The sequence below is a fragment of the Aphis gossypii genome, chromosome 3, assembly GCF_020184175.1.
Source record: "Aphis gossypii isolate Hap1 chromosome 3, ASM2018417v2, whole genome shotgun sequence".
Lineage (NCBI taxonomy): Eukaryota > Metazoa > Arthropoda > Insecta > Hemiptera > Aphididae > Aphis > Aphis gossypii.
The window spans coordinates 12,111,121-12,133,042 of NC_065532.1; the positions used below are offsets into that span (position 1 = coordinate 12,111,121).

At 31.3% G+C, this 21,922-nt stretch overlaps 1 protein-coding gene across 5 annotated transcripts in view; it reads left to right on the forward strand.

Moving 5' to 3' along the window:
• The window catches only part of LOC114125632 (muscarinic acetylcholine receptor M3), an 83,675-nt gene extending 62,032 nt beyond the window's left edge, over nt 1–21,643 (forward strand). For all 5 annotated transcript variants that reach the window (XM_050204558.1, XM_050204556.1, XM_050204555.1 and 2 more), the window contains 4 exons: nt 10,763–10,926; nt 12,422–12,612; nt 13,970–14,283; nt 18,596–21,643. In XM_050204558.1, coding sequence (XP_050060515.1) covers nt 13,977–14,283; nt 18,596–20,589 — 2,301 coding nt within the window. In that variant the 5' untranslated portion in view covers nt 10,763–10,926; nt 12,422–12,612; nt 13,970–13,976 and the 3' untranslated portion in view covers nt 20,590–21,643. The remainder of the gene's footprint in view (nt 1–10,762; nt 10,927–12,421; nt 12,613–13,969; nt 14,284–18,595) is intronic.
• Nucleotides 21,644–21,922: the final 279 nt, after the last annotated feature.

A 21,922-nucleotide genomic window follows, 5' to 3' on the forward strand; every position in this document is an offset into this window, starting at 1 on the left:
TCTACTGTTACTAAAGGTGTGCGAAAACAACATTTAAATTCACGTTCATTTCTGTGCACGTGTTTCTCGGCATTTTACGTATATATTTTAATTTAATCAGTATAATTTTGTGGAAAAGATAATATACAAAAAAAAATTAATTTTACCTTTTGACCTTTACACTATTATGTAATACGCTGTACGAACATTTAGTGACTATATATTGAATATTACACAATGTCAATTCCTTAGAAAAGACTATTTTTTTCTTTATACGATAGTACACGCTACTCACAAAAAACATCTGAAAGGAAACAAAGGTGAAAAATATAATTATTATAGTAGCACAATATTAAATTATAAATAAATTACTATACGAAAATGATATACAGTGTACATTATATACCATACAACTTTTTTTTTTAAACTTAATTTCAATTTATTTTTAATTGCAACAAAATAAGTTAATTACTACTGAATAAATTTTTTAATTGATTTTTATAGTATAATATAAGTAATGATGGTAATAAATTGATTATTATTGGAAACTAGATTTTTTTCCCCCGTCGGTTCAAACTTTTTTCAGTGGACTTTTTTCTTGGCCTTTTTTTTTGCTTATCATTTATGGTAAAAGTATAGCTTAATGGCTTTTCTTTTGAAGACTGAATAATTCACAGGTCGTTATGAAAAAAAAATAATAACAATATACAACACTTAACAGTATAATATTGTTCTGTTTCATTCGAGCCAATTTAATTGAAAATGTCAACATATATTTCCAATATCATGCCGTAAATAATAATTAGGCTATAGATATAATTTACAGTATAATATGTACCTTAATACGAAATATTTTTTTAAATATAGGTACACGAGTTTATTCTCTAATCATTATATTCGAATCATATATAATTCGTGAGGTATTTGTGAAATCATCGTTTTCTCGAGAGAATACAAATACGACCGTGAGAGTGCACATGTAAGAAAATCGCAAATATACGCTTGTTTGTACATAATATATTGTATCACGATTCCCAATATGCGACGAATTTTGTGACAAACTATTTCGTATTAGAATAGAGTAACTATGTGTACCGAGTATAATAGTTAAATGTATAGTTGTAACTTGCGTTTTGCGGTAACACACGCGCCAGAAGAAAACGGTAAGTAATATCCATTGAATGAATTTGGAAAAAAATCTTCTTTCCGTAAATTAAGATTTAACAGGCACGTGCATAATGTGGTAGTGACGTACTATATTCTGTCTATATGTGATTGCAGCCGTACCTACGTGGTGAGAAATCTAGTATTATATATTTTATATATTTATAATTTGTACTGGCTTAGCACTTTTTTCGTAAAAGAATTCAGATTCTGGTCAGAATTAAGATCGTTGCAAAATCGTATTAATAGCTAATTAATGATAAAAAAAAAAAAAAAAAAAAAATGCTAAATAAAACAAAGTTATTTATTATAAATAATAAATCAAACAGATAAATCATTGAAAATAAATATCGATTATGCACACACTAAAATATAAAATGTTGGTCAGGATTTATTTTACTGTGACGTGGCCCGTGGTGGAAAAATCGTTCGATACAGCCGCGGCTCGACAACACACTCAAAAACTACATAATATTGTATAAGTAATGGTGCGCAATAATAAGCATTTTACGTAATGTACACGTACGACGCATATGTATAATGATATCCACTCAACTGTTCGATCGACAATATTAATAGACGAAATCTTATGTCGAACAAGAAATTATAACGATAAGAGTATTGGGAAAGCAAAGCAAACACCTATAGTAACGTATATTTGCGTATAGGTAAAAGACTTAAACATTCTTCGACGTGGGTGAAAAAATGTCTAATTTGCGCGTTATTTTTTTTCCAGTTCGACCCGCGCAAAATATTTCTATTATACGACACGGATCCAAGTGACCGTGTAAAAGTGCGCATTCGTTTTCAGCATAAAAAAAAAATGAAGCACCCCATAGGTTATATTATTTGCTATCGTCGGCCAATATTTTTCACGCCGTCTGCCCACGTACGACAAACTGTATAACTTATAGTTATCATACCCACGAAAATTTGGATTTTCTTCTTTTCTCTCATAGAATAAAAATTCGATATACTGCGTCGTGAAATCCGGCCGTCTGCGGTTTTCCGCACCCCTCGATAAAATATTATGACAATCAAGGACAGTCAAAATATCTTTTTACTCCGATTATACCGTTATTATTCGTAGAATTTATTACCAATATATTTCAATATTTACACCCACAGTCCAACACATATACGACAAGTGTAAAATATCAAATGTAGAATATACATATACGTATTATCTTTATTCGATACAGACGACATATTTTGAAGAGAACGAAGTCGTGTGAGATCGAGAAACGTGTTTTTTTGTAGACGTAACTGAATCCTTGAGCACTGTTCGTTTTTCATATTCTTTGGATCTCCCTCCCCAAAAGGCATATGCTATTACAAATTAAATATAAACACGAGCATTTACACCTACTACGCACAAACGTACACTTTACGAATTTCGTGTGACGAAGGTGTATTATGAGACAGTGAGACACGGCAAACTGATAATATTATATACGTTCAATAAAGACTAAAATTATAATATCATTGCAATACGATATATGAAAATAATATATTTGAAAACGTTATATAAAAAAAAAAATGTATAACATTTCGTGAAAAAAACTTTACATTTTTTAATATTTTTCGAGATAAAATATACATATAAAATAATGTAAAATAATAATATATATTCATCATCCCGAAAAAGAAGACATATTATACTGCTCAAAAAAAAAAAAAAAACTATTATACGCGCCATTTTAAAATGAAAAATCTTTTTATTTCTGGCACCTCCGTAAAGGAATACCAACTAGACAGTAGATAGTGATCAATCGCCGCGATAGTATTTTCGGCTCGTTACGTGGTGCATAAAATATTGTTACAACATCATTTGTTTGAGATAAAAAAAAAAAAAACCACACAAACTAGCATAAAAAAACCCCGTGACCATCGATTAAAATTTAAAATACGTACCAATTTAACTATTTTTTACTCGTACTTTGAATCGTGAATGTTTGAATATCAAGAATTATTTTAAATTCAAGTATTTAATCGATTTTCTCCACACCATTAAATTTCAAATCTATAATTTCAATTAACCCATTAGTTTTTTTTTTTAAAGTAATTTATATACTAAAACGTTACTGTAACAAAAAGAGATCGTATACAATGATTTATTTACGTATGACTATATTATTATGTAATATGCCAAGCATTATAATTCAATGGTATACTTTAAATTATTTTAACCATGCAAATTAAGGTAGTTTTAAGAGCGTTTTTAGAATACCAAAAGATTAATATTAATTATTTATTAACGTTACCGACTACACTCAACAGTTCTAAGGTTTTGTCCTATTCACATTGAGTTTTTGAGAATAAACAGCAGTTTGCAAGTAATGTGTTTAAATTAAACCAATAATGTACTATAAGTAATAATACAATAATAATTAATGTTAGGTATCAACAATTTCGAAACAATACATGGTTTCGATATGTTTATATCTATAGTGCAAAGTAATAAATGATGGACACTGTTTAAATTGGTGACATACATATAATAATACTTTTAAAAATATATTTTTTCCTTTGTTGTCCTTCATATTGGACTGAAAAGTATTATTTCGTTTTGACAAATAATAATATTTATAACATTTCATTGAATATTTAAGCTTATCCTTGTAATATTTTATTGTTGTTATAGTTATAAAATATATTATACGAAATACTATAAATATACTAACCAAAAGTTATTTTTTCTTTACTCGTAAAGAATTGATACTATTTATATATATAAAAAAAATTAATTATAAAATTTAAATTGATCAATCAAAAACAAAAATTACAATCAGCTAGTTACCAATCTATATTGTTTAGGTTCAGACTAAATATTAAAATTTTTCTACCGAAATACAACTAAGTATATTCCACCATGTAAAAATACTTAGAAAGAAATTTAATCGACAATCAAAGAAATTAATAACATCAAAGCATAAAAATATAAGAATAAAAAAAATATATGTACATTTAAACATTTCTAACATTATCGAATTAAAATAAAGAGAACGATACAAGTAAAATTGGTTGTCGTCATCCTCTGCCGTAAATTTGACCTAAATCCATGTTAATTTCGTACTTCTGATGTTTGAAAACCGATTATTATTTAGTAACAAAATCCGTCGTAGAATATTAAACTTTTAAACTTAAAATGACATTCACTTTTTATGGTATTTATTTACGGGCTTTCAATAATAAATTGGGATTAAACAGTTTAAAATATATTAATAAGTAGATCCTATATTGGTTATTTATTTAGCAATGAAATATAAATGTATTTTAATTGACTTTTTGACCTTTTCAATCAAATTAATTATAATAAAATAATTGAAACTTTGATAAAGGATTCATATAATACGTATCACTAATTCACTATGATTAGGTAAATAAATATAACATATTAGTATTGTATTAAAAAGATATAATGATAAATGAATAATATACAAATATATTATTATCTTTAAACCAACTACTTCGAATGTATAGGCACACATATTGTATTTCTAATACTTTCTTCGCTGAACTAAATATCAAATTATTTTTTTTTTAATAAGAATCTAGTTCATAATATCAAATTTAAATTAATAAATCTTAAAATTCAATTTTTTTGCAAAAATTATTCAAATTGAGAGTTTCGAATACATTTTTCATTATATATAAAAAAAACATTAATAACTTGCATGTGAAATATTTATAAAATCATTTTCATAGATAATTGAACAACGTATTCAAAATTAATACTGAATGTAAACGATATTGTAAAAAATAAAAGTTCACGAATAATATAGTAAATATACGTGGTATAAGAGAAAAGTAGTTTTCGTGAAAATTGTGCACACAGCCTTTTTCACTTCGGCACAGTAATTTAATAGTATCTGTATAGTGTGTATGCATATTAAAATGTATAGTGAAGTTCCCACAATGCTTAAATAAAAACTTTAAAAGTTCACAATACACACATATTTACACACGTATAATACATACATTGTATAAACGAGTACACACTGAGCTGAAAGGTTCTAGGACTGTATCCAATTTATTTTGTCCAACAGACGTTAAAGTTGACATACCTGCTAAATAAAATCTTATTAATTTTTAAATAGTTCATGAACTTACATATTTTAATTACATGTGTGTATTACCTATGATTCTGAGGAATGAGTATCGCCGTCAAACGTGTAACTAATATATTATTATATTGTTTTACTTCTCATTATTGTGTAAAAAAAAATTCATTTAAAAAAATACTGTAATCATATCTACTTTGGCACCTATAGAATATGTGTTTTATAATATAACTAAATGTATTTTTTATATTAATATTAATAAACAATATATGAAAATAACATTTCAAATACATAGGTATGGTTTTACCTACGTAACGTAGCAAATGTGAAGTAGATAGACCATTTGATAATAATACTCAGCACACAGAATTTTTGATTGGTATAGCAGTAGTAGCAACGATGGTCAATTCCCTCAAACTTTTCAATCGTTCGTCATCATCGTAAAGAGGATAAAATATGATGTGTATACTATCAAATAATTTATAATTTAATACATCTCAAATCGATTATTCAACTAATGACAATTACATTTTTGAGTTTAGCACATAATTCCGTAATGCTTTTAGTTTTCCTATGTTTTGAGTGTATGTTAGTATGAGGGCATTATTGTATAGTTATTAATTGAATCGACTGAACAATTTGGACAGCATATTACTAAAAAAACATGGTGGTATTATCCCTACGACATAATCATAAAACATTTCAGCCGCATAAAAATGTATTTTCAAGTGCGCATATAGCTTTGTCTCTTTTGTAGTATTCATTATTTTTATCAGTATCCTCCCCCTATCCCCGCCCGTATTAAAACCCCGATACGTGCTTGTGTCATCAAAAAATAATTGTTTGTTCGCACTACTTTGAATCTACCACCTAGATGATAGATATATTCATAACATTGCCAAAATAATTCGTTTACTTAATAAACAAAAGCTCTTTAATAACAATCAACTAATTGTTAATACATTGATCGAAAAAGATAAAACCATAACTTTATGTATTATTCGACTATTAAAATAGACGAACGAGTAAGAAATATTTCATGTTTTCATCTTCCGCGAATCGTTAAGTAATTTTTTATGAATTTTTTAATATTTATATATAGCACTAGAATATCGTAACAAATATGCACTGACTTACATATTATCAATAAAACATGAAACATGGATTTTTTTTTTTTTTAATATTATTTCTGTAAAGATACCATTAAGTTATTTATACACAAAATGTCAAAATAGGAATTTAACGAGTTAAAAATAAGTCTAAAGGTTAATAAGTTACTTTCATTTATAAAAGTTTTTAACCATTCTATTTTTCCCGTGATATGGAGTTACTTAATCAGCTATTTAATTTTGTAACCACGTTAAGTAAATCTTTTTCCAATATAAACAGCAAGCATAGATTCAATATATTTCGATTTTTTTAAATTATTATTTTTATAAAAAAAAAAATGGAAATAATTATTATAATGTTATATATTATACTAGGAAACAGCATCTTAACAATAATATTAGATAGGTACCTAACAACCCAGCATGACATTTAAAAGTCCGTTTGTGCTATGGTTTCATAAAATTTAACCTAAAAATAATTCCTGTTAATAAAGTAGGATTTTATCTTTATATGTCATCTTCCTTTCAGTCTGTTTATATTTCTCCCAATTATTACTCTTATACATGCATTATTATGTTTATAATTTACTATGCATTTTTATTATTTATTTTTTAATATTTAATTATAATACTTTGTCATGTACTGAAAATATTCATTTTAAAAAAATACACGACATTTTAAATTTAAATTACAGTTTTCTATATCAACTTATTACATAACTAAATTAGTTAGCCCAATCTTGTAAAATGTATTTATTTTTTTTAGAAAATTCACTAAACATATTTTATAATAGGTAATTAAAATTATACATTTTAATACTTTGTTTCACAGTATTATATTGTTTAGTATTAAGACATGCAACATAAAAAATATAATACGAAATCACAGTGAAAAAAATAAAATAAAAAATGTTTACTACTTTGAGATTAAACACTGCGTTTATTATATTTAATTAAATAATAAATATCTTACAATAATTATCTAATGGTTAACTAAAATTTTTTGAATAAAACTATATATCTCATAATATACGCTATACCGTCTATACTCAATATGAAACGTAATTTTGTTGTTTTTAAATTAATAAACCGTTTTAAAATGTGAAAAATGGCTTGTAAGTATCCAAACACGAATGTAAAAAAAAAATATATTAAATACAAATAGGTACATCGTATAATACTAAACTCAATACGTTTTTACCGGTTCTATTACGTCTTGTCGTTTACCTAATAAAAATGCACGTAATATTTATAAACGAGCAGAAAAGTGATGGTCTTAAATTAAAGAAATATGAATACATGGTTTTAGATCACTATGAATTAATAATTAGTTATTATTATTATCGTTTAGAATGCCCTGCAAACCAAAACTGCCTACCCACTATGCACATAGACACGCCTGTGTACAAACAAAACGAAAAGCTATTAAACATCAATGCCCCGGCGAACAAACACTGGAAGTGGGATTCATATTTAATTCAAGACTCAATTTTCCGTTTTTTTTTCCTCTTTAACCCCATACTCTAAACTGTTAGGAATTTATTATCTTTATTGACACCATCGACTCGACTGAGAACCCCGTAGAAAGATGTACCCTGCAGATGAAAAAAAAAATAGAAGAAAAGAAAACCGCTATGTATAGCTCACACTGTAGATGACAAACCACTAAACATCCTCGTATACATTATTAATATACCGTATACATGCATAGGTATCTATACAAAAAGAATATTAAACATAAATAAATATTAAGTAACACGCCATTAGCCTAAATAATTAAAACGAAACTGAAGAGAAAAAAATGTATATACCTATATTATTTAAAAATTCGTTTTAAACTTTTAAATAACGTATTCTACAGCAGAAGTCACGTTTGTCGTATGGTATAACAATTTTATTAACAATGTTACCCAATTTCAGTATTCGTATTTTATCTTACGTACTAGAATCATCGCAGATGAAAATAGGATACAATATATTAAAAAGCAATAAACTCCCATTGAAAATGTTAGTATAAATCTGTTATAATAGCAAAGCCACGTAACTCTCGTACGAATCTTTTTTCTCCAATTTTTTTTATATAAAAAAAAAAGATTTACCAAACTTTAAAATATAGTTTCAAATTCTATAATAACAACTACTCTTTTAATAAAATTCTTCATTTGTCCAAATATGGAATTTTATAAAACTAAAAAATCAACAATATATATGTATTTTTTAATAAAACTATAAGTATCATTAAATACACAATAAAAATAATAAAACACGACTAAACATGATTTACTGATTATTAAATTTTTGAGTGTCAGTAAAAATACTGAACCTTTATTATTTTATGAATTAAGATAGCAACGAATATTTATTTTATTATAAAGTATTTGTTATAAATATTGAGGTAAACAATAGTAATAAAAATAAAGTAGAAATAATATATCAACAAATCATTGCTATAAAAAAGATTTAACAATTTATTAAAATCCAATAACGTAAATAACTCAATGTTTAAATGTGATAATAATAACAAAGATTTAAATTAAATTATTTTTTCGTACGTATATATTTTAAGAAAACAAACAAATAAAAATAGTTTACTTATTGAACATGACCTAAATCCATAGAAAAATTTTCCAATCAAACCAAGAATTTAAAAAATCACAACATTTAAAACTTCACTTATTTCAGAAAAATGTTTTTAACTTATTATGATATGGTGTTTTTCAGATATTCAAATTCTGATAAATCCCTTTTCCGAACATTATAAATAACTAATGCGTAATGTACTAGTTATCTACATAAAAATAAACTATTACTAAAAAATTATTCTGTAGGTATCACTTAACAATATAAAATATACTTAATATTTTAATATGAAAAAAAATATATAATTACATAGATGGAATTTAAATAATTTTTCATTTCATAGCATAATTGATAAAAAATATATATGCATTGACCCTCGTTGTATAATAGTAACTAGAACAGAACCTTAAAATTTAACTAAACAACTCAGACGTGAATAAAATTTATAAGCTCAATAAATCAAGATGGCAACTATATTGGAGTTTTCGACCCAGATTTATTGGAATCACAATAAAATTGACACCTATTTTACATTTAGTATTTAATCAGTAACAACAAAAGTTGTACATAATGTACAAAAATATTATTAATATTTTATAATAAGATTTGATATTTTAATTTGAGCATCAATTTAAAAACGTATTTGATTTTTATGGTCCAAAAATTGCATGGATCAATCACTACAAAATGCATCGTACTGAAAACTTATAAAGTTCAAACAATAATAATATAACTTTTCCATTGTACACATACAAAAATACATTAGCCACGTTATTTTGAACTAAACCGAATTTATTTGTTTCAATAATATCATTGATATCAATTTTTATTTGTATTATTAAAGCACGAGTAAATTTGAATGCATTCAAGACATTTTAAATACTACAATGTATAATTGAACACTTAACACACAATTATTAACAAATTATAAATAGTGAAATATCGTTAGGTGTATATTATTATAGTATAATATGATGAATATTAATTTTTTTATTGGGTTCGTAATAAATTTAAAAAAAAAAAACCCATCACAGTTCTAACTGTCTCAAATTGGAAGTTCTAAGAAATACATTAAAAAATAAATGATTTTACAACAATTTACATAAATGAATATTGAAAACTGAATCAAACACGAAAAAAATTAATATACAAAATTAATAAATTAAAAACTGAACAGCCCGACAAAAAATAACGATAATAATAATTTTATCGTGAAATAAAATTATAATATATTAAACACAAAATAAAATGAGTTGTTAACACAGATATTATAAAATGTTAAAAACTTTAAATATTAGTTTGTACCTGCTTGTTAATACTTATATCATATTATAATCTGGCTATCGTATTCACAGTGTATTACTACACTAAACTCAATAATAAATATCAACAAAAAATTTCAAACGGCACTACTGCGTTAATATTATAATAGGTATTATACCTATACGTATATAATACATATAATATTTAAAGTATTAAATCATGCGTATTATATATTTTTATGATTATACATTGCAATATCCGTTTTACTGAACATCGAATGTCATCTTTAGCAGAAATTGAGTTGGGTTTCGTTTTAGGACTCGATGACTCTCGATCAGTCATGCAGAATAATATACATCCCTAGGAAATTCACCGACGCAATACACCTATATATATAACAATAATATACCAATATTTTTCCCGTCTGAGATAGACGATGTTTAAACCGTTCGTTTTTGAACCGTCTTGAACCGCGCGGGTTATCGACCAAGCTATGCGTATATTTTCGTTAATTTCAATAAAATTAGCTAAATTGTACTACCCCGTCTCCATACAAAATAACAATACTAAAACCGTATTAAAACGTCTTATTTCCATGCGCAGGATATCAAATCGAGCCGATAAGGAACAACGGTCGTCACGTCGGTACGGGAACCGACGACATTCGCTTTCGGAGAAATGCTGCGATCGACTACACCGCTACTACGACTTTACGACCTGACCAGGCCCGATCCGTGTCCGTCGAGCAGGAAAACCGAGGCTAATAAGTATGAACATTGAACGTAATATCCGGTCGGCAACATATACCGCGGGGACCAGAATACTATAATATAATATATATATATATAAATGATTTATTACTGTTGTCATCGTTATTGTTATTCAACGCGGGTTGTTATCGTCGGCGATGTATATACGGAGAGTATAGTTCCCCCCCCCCCCCCCGGGGGTTGCTAAGATTTTCGACCGGATATTATTATATTAAGCGTATCGATGTTTGAATGAAAATCTCAATATAATATTCCCATATTACATTACGGCCACGATGATTTTTGCGTTCGACCGATCGGGTCGAATGCAAAATTCGTAAAGACCGCCGGGGTCCGATTCTTTATGCCGATCTCCGCCTATAATGATTTACCAGTATATAATATGATGATGTATATTATACGCATGTGAATGTTGGCGCCAGCGCTTACAGGATTTTCCATTGTTATGCGCCAACAGTAGTTTGACGTGCGCTGACCTTTGCAATGTGTCGCTGTGACCGAAGCTCCTTGAAATCGTTCAAAGAATAAAAAAAAAAAATGTTTAAAAATCGCGATAGACGCTGCTATTTTCGACCACAGATACCTAATGAGTGACTTCGGAAATGGGGGAGAAAAATGTTTGCTCTTCCCGGACACTGATTAACGATATCGTTTTCATAATATTCGCTGTCACGCGTTTAGAGTTCATTTTACACCGTATATTTATAAATTCTAGTATCGAGAACAATAATTAATAACGCATAATTCAATTCCACAAACACACATACCACACTGTAATAATAATATGTAACACGTGGAGGTTGTTGTATTGTGTCTATATATAGTTGAAAACTCCGTATGGAGTGTGATGACGTAGTCAGTGAAGCACAATACATTTTATTTTTTTTCAAATGACTGGCGTACTACATGTATCCATCTGTTCGCTGCGACCGTCACAAATAACGGAAACCGTTTAGGACATATTTTATTGGCTATGACAGGTCCGGCAACTGGAATAATTTAGTTCCGACGTGTCCCCGGAGCTTATAAAGTACACATATATAGATACGTACGATTGAACGAATTTCGCATATAGGTATACAAAATCAATAACGATTCATATACACGTTTGTATTGCGATAAAAATAGTATTATATTATTATAAATCCACTTTAAAGTTTGAAGTAAAAAAAAAATTATATATAATAATAAAACCGTCATTATTTTTTTATTTATTTTTTTTTTTTTTTTGTTAGTACTACTCGATAAATTCATTATCCATTTGATATTATGTATAGAGCTGTTCGAACGTAAAAAACTATATTTAAATAATTGGCCAATTTACAATATCCGTGTTTTGCGTATTTCATCGTGATCGTTATGATATCATCATAGTCTGTCCATAATTTTAATTGTTGGGGCTGTTGTTCAAAATTATTCAATAAACGTACCTTCATATCCCTTCATATTTTAACGCATATAATATTACATAAACGTTTATTACGGCTTACAGGATAACTCACACGTAGCCGTTAAGGATGTACAATTCAAACGCCAACGATTTTCACTCTTTTAAGTGTGAGTTGTGATATGATTGAGTGCAGTACGAGAATTAAATAAGAACATACAAGGAACAGTGAAATTATGTAAAGCCTATCATTTTAATGTACTACTAAAGCTGAATGCGATTGAATACGATTTTAGGTAAGGTAATATTTTAAATATTTTATACTTATATAGTTATATAAAATAATAATAATATGTTTATTAGTATTATTCATTCGATATTATTTTACTTAAGATAAAAGGAGGATACTCAAATAGTCGCTCGTTATTTGACGATATATATCTATTAATACACACGTGTATATAAGATTTGAAATAGGTGTTTATAATATTAATATAATCACGATTATATTATTTGCGTCACCGAAAAAAAATAATTATCAAAATAATACATGAGACGACGACTGTTGGGCTTGAAACAAGAAATCTGCCGTACTCGCTATTGTCGTTACTTCGGTTTCTATATAAATGCGCAATACTGTAGACCACTTTTCTATATAAATTGTAAATTCAGATGAATATAATAATAATTAATTATTCCTTTAACGTATATATTTATAGTAATTATTATTATTCATAAAATATAATGAAAACGACAGAAAACTTTGAGGGGTGGTCGTGGTAAACGAAACACGACTATTCGCGCGGCAGTATTGCCGAAAAGTTTTTCGTCATGGACGCTCGGAACAATATCATCTAATAATAATAAAATACGCATTTTAGTTTAATTTAGAAAACTCTTTCTTAAACTCGCCAACCAGTGCCCAACTTATATATACATATATATAAACTAATATATTATACAAATAATAATTATACAGTGTGTCTGTCTCACCATGTTTGTCATCCCGCCTACTTTGTATAAATACTACCTATACGGTAAAACTTCATAACCATTTGAATACCTAATATAAAATTAATAATTCAATCCTTAAAATATTTACATAAATTAGTCTGAATTTTTAGGTAACAGGAAAAGTAAAAGAAAAATAATATTTTATTATTTTTAATTTAAATAAACCTAAAACAAAATACTTCAATAACGTTGTCGACGTTTTCAAAAATGTCCGTGTTGATTTAATGACTGGAAATTTAAGAAATATTACAATTCTATCTTATATTCAAAATGCTATGTAGAACTGAGCTGTCTTTTGACTCGAGATCCATATCTTCATAATTTCATATGATTGGTCGATTCACGGATTCAGCGCATTTTTTCTCTTGTCGTATTTTACTTTTACAACAAAACTAAATATAAATAAATTAAATCAGTTCTTATTTTCAATTTTTATTTGATTTATTTTTAACATTTTTCATTAATCGTCTTCACCCTCAAAATATGCATAATATAAGCTGTGAATGTCATGATTGGATAGCACAATTTTTAAATCTGAAATGCATATAATATAAACCTATACATAAATGAGTTACATACAGTACTTAGACTTACGATTATGATAACTATATTATATGATATTTATGCGATACGTCATAGTTCGCAGATGGATCAAACTGTTGTCAACGGCTCGATCGCGGCGGCCGTCGGCAACGGCACTGCCGGCGGCGTTCCGGGATTGGAGTCCGACACCAACTGGACCACAGCGGTGGTGGCGCATGTGGACCTAACTCCGGTGCTGTCGCCGTTCGAGTCCTGGCAGAAGGTCCTCATCGTCCTGGTCATCGGCATATGCATGGTCCTCACCATCACCGGCAACATACTGGTGCTGGTGTCGTTCATCGTGGACCGGACCATCCGTCAGCCGAGCAACTACTTCATCGCATCGTTGGCCGCCACGGACATGTTGATCGGTAAGGCAATAGTGACGATGTGAGATCTGAAAAATCCAAAAACGCGTCGACGCGAGCACCTCCCCCCACCCCAACTCGGTTACGGATACAGTCGCCAAAAACCTACAATTTACCCAATCTAAACCCCATCGCATACAACAATTAGCCGCGACATTTCATACCGATAATTTTATATAGTGCGGACTATGAAAATGTTATACTTCACGGTATAAAGAGCGCATATTTTCGAAAGTACGATTGTGATATGTCTGTTATTACGCAGTGTCAATCGAGACACGGTGATTTCATCTAGCGGTTTAAATTACATTTGGAGAGAAGAAACTTATGTATTATCGCGTCGCAAAGGCGTGTGTACTCGTATACAGCTGCAGTGATGAATACGTGCGACGATTTTTTCCCTTCCTCTTAAACACGTTTCAATGAACAAATCGCTAGGCTTTATTGAATAAGATGTGTCTCGATGTAGACATACATAATACGTATAGTACGATAGTATATTATACTGTTTTCTGTTTTTAGATTTTATTTGAAATAGGACTTATCTCTTGTCACTAATATTTGTTTGTTCTATTTGCAATTAATGAAAACTACGGTTCAGCGTGATAACGATATAAAATCAAATAAAACACACACATCTTTATTGTCCGTGTTATTTTCTCGACTATAAGTCGAATAGTATAAGATTTTGATTTTTATAATACATTTTCACAATGTAGTTTTAAAACTGATGTTGAAAATCAAAAAAAACTGCAGAAAAAAATTTAAGTATTAAACCATTATAAAATATATTAATTATTCCGGTTATTAAGTTGAAATCATTAATTAATTTACCTTAACTGTTGTGATAAGTGAATAATTTATATTAAAAACCAAAATTTATGATTCGTGACCATTATTGGCATTTAAAGAGACTAATAAACATTCAAACAATTCATTTTTATTAGATTAGGTTTGAAAAAAAAATAATTGGATGACATATTTTAACTGGAGTAAATTAATTTCCACAAAATAAAAAATGTTATTCAAGAAAAAGTAAAACGCTTATTTTTATTTAATCTAATCTCACATTATTTTGTTCAGCAACCATTAAAGAACAAAGCGTAAAACGACATCTGACACATAGGTGCTATATACATATAGGTACGTGTTAATTATAACTATACTTAATGGAAAACTGTAAGAGCTGGTTTGTTTGGAAAAAAAAAATAAATGACAACCACCCAAGTCCTACAACGACGAATCACTGATTACTTCCGACTTCACGTTTTCAGTACCTATCGATCGATCGTTCCGTGAAATTACTTTCATTACTATTGATCGCGTGTCAAAATATTGTTCAAAATCTATAAATTGACACACATATCGCTATACTTACATCAAAATCATTTATACTCATCGAAAACTCGGATACAATTACGAGTGACGCGTGTCAAAGCATTATGGAATCGGAACACGAGATAACATAAAATGTTTATCATTCGTAGCCCCAATAGTCTCGTTTTCTTTTGGAACCATTGAAATAAACACTATAAACTTTTCTTTCTATTTTGACTTTTATTCACCTTGACCTACGTCAAAACTAGTAGTATACACTATGACATTTTATCACTTGCATAATATATGATTATTATCAGTGTTATCCATGCACTAAAATGTAAATGTGATCAATTTTATACGACCTTGGTATATTTTACTATTGTTGGTAAATAAAAGGAAGTATAAAAAATTATAAGGATCTAATTGAAATTATAATAACAAAAAAACCCTACTATATAAGTTCTATTTTATTCGTTGTGGTCGAAAAATAAATTTGGTGCAGAGAAATAGTTAAAATATTATATAATTAATTTTTTTTATACCTACTAGTCAACCATAATTATTAACTTTGTTTATTCCTAAAATTATAATTATTCTAGCATACATATGTGCAACTACCTACATAAATTATTATCGTCAATTAAATATAAATTTCTTATCAAAGAAATGCGTATTCAATATTTTAGCAAAATAAATAAGTCGACTATTTTTTATAAATAAGCTTCGTACTATTTTTGACAGACTTACAGTAAACTACTCTTTCGCCATAATAATTTAAATTCACTTTTTCGTTAACAGGTACTATAATTATTAAGTACTCCGTTCGGCACATGTATAATAATTATAGTTCCTTTTATAATTTAAGAAATTCAGATCAGAAAATATTGATACGAGTTGAAAAAACCACATGCAAAAACACGAAATAATTTTCAACAATATACACCTAACTCCATAAAACCCGTTATCAACGCAATAATTTACCTTTTTCACGTGCTAACGTAAAAATAACTATACTATAATGACAATAAATTGACATACCTTACACGGAATATAAAAATTTATCCTTGCAAGTAATTGTATCAAAATGTTTAAAAATATTACATAATATTTTTTTTATGAAACTCAAGGTTGAAAAAATAATTTTTTTCTAACAAATATAAAATAATTAATAACGATGGAAATCCAAAAATATAAATGTCAATACATTATCAAAAAATCTAGCAACTAATTTTTTGCGATCATGCAAGTTATACATAGGGAAAGATCGTATTCTTAAAACAGTGAGTGGAGTTAAATTAGGTATAGAATTGAATAGTAAAGAATGCCGAGAACAGCCTAACGAAAACTTTCTCACGAACTTTCTATAATCACACCACCACAATGATTTCATTGATCTTTTAACTTTTATTTTACTAAACAAAACGTCAACATCGCTTTCTTATTTCATTTGACACCCATCCCATCGATATTTTATTTACTTAATTTTGATCAATTTAAAAACTGAACCACATATCGAAGTGACAAATATTTAAATCCCATGCAGACTCCAGAGTATGTAATTATTATTTTCAACATCAATATTATTTAAGTTAATATTTAAATGGATTATACACGCTTCGGAAATGTGTTTTATGAGTGACGACTATACACAGTGATTAAGTACCTAAAATTTCGTGTTTTATTACCCATGAAATTATTAAAGTATATTATATAATTTATTTATACTTTGATGCTCTGGCGTCTACTCTTTACAAATTAATATGAACCATGAATAACACTTATTATTATTAAATGTACCCGTACCATAATTATATACAAAAATACAAAATATAATGTAAACGTTTGGTATACTGTGTTAAAATTATATTATTTTTATAAAAAAATAAAACAGAAAAAGTAATACATATTCCAGTTTAGCCTACAAAGGATTACCAAGATAGTGCATTTCCGTAAGTCTATCGAATGTCCTGACAAATTCGAAACCACTTGAACTATTGTTCAACATTAAAATATTTTTAAGCGCGATCGTTTATAAAATTCCAAACAAAGACATCGAAATTAAACTCATTAAAAAGATAAACAAAAGAAAGAAAACGATACGACTGCAGCCCCGATTTCAAAATACTCTTTATCCGACATGCTAATGTAACTATATTATTTTTATCTCAAACAATACACCGTACTACACTTGCTTTGAAAAACGATTAACATTAGCTATTATAATACTCTATTATTAATAAGCCATCGCGATAATATTTATTGACTAAAAAGAAGTCTACAACTCAACACCTCCTATACAAAGAATAACGTAACTCGATTTTTATCATTATCAGAAGAGCAGTTTAAAGTTTTAACGTAACTCGAGTTACGTCTTTTTTCTTCGGAAAAATGTAACAAACTTTACTGAAAAATAATGTTATTGGTAATTTCCAATTAAAAACGGACGTAACTCTAGATACGCGCCCTGGTTCACTGGTAAACACAATACAAGGACTTTATAATTGATTTTATTTACCGCCAGTTTGGCAGAGTAGAGTTAATTCAGTGCTTGTCGGAAATAAAGAGAAAAAACGCTAACAGATATCCAAATAAACCGAAAAATGAAAAAAAAATTGAGTTACGTCCTTCTTCGTATGGGCTCTGTTAATGGGGATAACTAATCAAATAATCGGTAGGGTTTTGTTTAGAATCGTTATTTTCTTAATATTACATAAAACAGTAACCAAAATAAAATATTGCATAATAGTATAGATACTTACCACGAAAATCAAAACATCGTCTAAACAGGTATTTTCAAAACGCGACGTTTTCGGTAAAAAAAAAAACCATCTAATTAAAGTCTGCAGATGACAAATAAAGAAATATAATATTGAACAAGTACCTTAAATTATGTGCATCGAGCGAATCGGCCTGAATACGATCTGAATAGTATTTGAACCATATAATCGGACATTGACTAAATCGATTTTTTTTTGTCTGTGTTTACCACAAACAGGTACGGTGTCGATGCCGTTTTACTGCGTGTACATACTGCAAGGGTACTGGGACCTGGGACCGTTGCTGTGCGACCTGTGGCTGTCGGTCGACTACACCGTGTGCCTGGTGTCGCAGTACACGGTGCTGCTGATCACGGTCGACCGGTTCTGTTCCGTGAAGATCGCCGCCCGGTACCGGGGCTGGCGGACCAAGGACAAGGTCATGTGGATGGTGGTGCTCACGTGGATCATCCCGGCGCTGTTGTTCTTCACCAGCATATTCGGCTGGGAACACTTCGTCGGCTACCGGGACCTGTTGCCGGGCCAGTGCGCCGTACAGTTCCTCAAGGATCCCGTGTTCAACACGGCGCTGATCATCGGCTACTTCTGGACCACGCTCATCGTGCTGTTCGTGCTGTACGGCGGCATCTACAAGGTGGCGTACGAGATGCAAAAGAAGAGCGAGGCGAAACAGCGCAAGATGCAGTCGATGGTGGCGCTGAGCGCGGGCACCGTTTCCGGTATGGCCGGTCACGCGGCCGGCATCGGCATGTCCAAAACTCAGAGCACTCTGCTAGTGCAGGACAAACCTCAGCAGCAGCAGCAACAGCAGCAACAGCAACAGCTACACCATCAAAACCAACAGCAGCAACACCAGCAACAGCAGCAGCAGCAGCAGCAGCAGCAACACTATCAGAACCAACAACAGCAGCAACGACAGCAGGCCGAGGGCGGCAAATCCGGTTTCGACGAGAACTCGGCGGCGGCGGCGGGTTGCAGGAACGCGGGACCGGACGACCGGAACTCGACGGCCGTGGTGGTGGTGGACAAGGAGCGGTCGAGCAGTCCGGCTTTCGAGTCGGACGAGGAGAGCACGACGGGCGAGAAACAGCAGCAGCAGATCAACTGGCCGCGCAAAAAGTCCGTAGCCGAACTGATCGTCCAGTCGGCGCTCGTGCAGCGGTCCAACAGCGGCATACACCTATCGCCGTCCGACAATCTCATACCGTACTCGTCCGGTAACAACAACTGCAACCACGGTAGTCCGATCGTCCGGTCGTATTCAAACGCCGCCGTCGTCAACTGCAGTCAACCGCGACCCCAGACGCCGCCCGACACGCCTTCGCCGCCGCCCGACAGTCGGGTGGACGCGCTCGTCGGCATGGACACCAGCGAGCTGCACTTCATGGACGACAGTTCGATCGTCATCGGGTCGCCGACGTTCGAGAGTCCGACCAACAGCACCAGCTCGATGAACGAGACCATGTCTTCGGCCCAGTGTTCTCCGGCCCACGGTTCCGCGGCCTCGTCGTCGCTGCTGCAGGCCGCGCTCATCCGGGCGGCCGCGGCCCAGCAGATGAGCCACTCGTCCGCCAGCGGCCCCGTCGTCGCCAAGGTCAACACGGCCGTCGTCATGGACGGCGTCCGCCATCGCGGTTCCGCTTCGGCGGCCGCCGGCACCGGTACCACGACCGTGGTCGTGGCGAGGCGCGGCGACCGAGGTGGTAACGACAACGACGACGACGGGTACGGCGACGACTACGGCGACGACGGCGACGCGCCGGCCACCGGTACCGGCGAGAAATCTTCGTCCGAGACGACCAAGAGTGGAGGCGGCGGCGGTGGAGGTGGCGGCGGCGGAGGCGGCGGCGACAAGCGAGAGGGCAGTTCTCGAGGCGACTTTGTCCGGACCATCGGCAAGCGGCTGAAAGTGAAACGGCCCAAAGTGTCGGGCCGGCAAAAGTCCAAGTCCGAGAACAGGGCGCGGAAAGCGTTCCGGACCATATCGTTCATACTGGGCGCGTTCGTGGCCTGCTGGACGCCGTACCACGTCCTGGCGCTCATCGAGGGCTTCTGCTCCAACCCGCCGTGCACCAACGAGCGGCTGTTCCTGTTCTCGTACTTCCTGTGCTACGCCAACAGCCCCATCAACCCGTTCTGCTACGCGCTGGCCAACCACCAGTTCAAGAAGACGCTGACCAGGCTGATGAAGGGCGACTTCCATATATCATAGGCCCCGCCCACGTCCGCCGCCGCCAATACGCGAGCGCGTCGCGTATTCCTGCGACGTTTCTGTTCCTGAAAACGCGATTATATACCTACGTATTGGTTTCCGGATCGACGCCCGATCGCCGGAAGTTGCACAGCGGCCCATCGGAAATAAACCCTGACCGCATTTTAGAATCCGAACGGTTTTAGTAGTCATAATTTTATCACCCCGGGTACCTACTTTCGATGGACATCGTCTCCTCATAAACTTCGGGAACCCAATAAACCTCGTGGGAGCATTTACGGCACAATATTATAACATATTCTTACAATAATCATAACTTTATTTATTATAATAATACTGTAATATATACATATAAATATTATTATATACGTGATAGAAATGTTGTAAATATACTTTTAAATAGTGTCTTGATAAAAAAAAAAAAAAAAAAAGGAAAAGAAAAGAAAAAAAACCACCATAATTTATTGGCTTATACGTTAATCGATATAAATAACTAAAAATATGTGTAGTACCTACACGTTCGGTTTAGCTTAGATTTTTATAGATCTTTTTATTATAATGACTTAAAGATTTATTCGTGTAAATAAATAATATTATGTGTTTTTGAACAGGGTAACATCAAAACTGTACTTTAAAATGTTTAATTATTATTCTTAAATCTATTGTTTCGTGTATAATATAAGTAATAACATATACATAAGACATAAGGTATAATAAAACAATGTGATATTTATAATTATTAGAATCATTGCGACAATATTTACCAATGTAGATTAATATTTCGTTTGATTATTATTGTAAAGCTTATCAAAAACGAATCCGGTTCACGGATTAAATGAGCCCTAATCTGTAAATGGAATTCGTTTTCACTAGATTTTAGCAACAAATCAGCTGTATTTTACATATAATTATCGTGTAATTAGTTTATTTTAGCTATTGTATAGATAATAATATAATAATTATATGTTATATTAATATAGTTGTGTGTACTGTCAAATAAATTAGTTATTCATATTTATTACAATAAACAATAGGGATTTTTAATTTATAACAATTGTTGTCTTTCATTGATCTATACATGCTAATCTTTCCAGATATCCTTACACCCGGAAACAAGTTTTGATGAGGTTTTGGTAATTGATACCGATTATTGTAAAATTAAAAATTCCAGAATTCGATCACATATAGGTACAATTCTTATAATACATATTATAATGTAAGAACCTACTTAGAATTTAGTTTGGTCTTGTTCCTATATGCATATCGCGTGCACTCCGTAATCACTATCGATGAATACTGAAATAATGAATCTACAAATTATCTAAACAGAAAT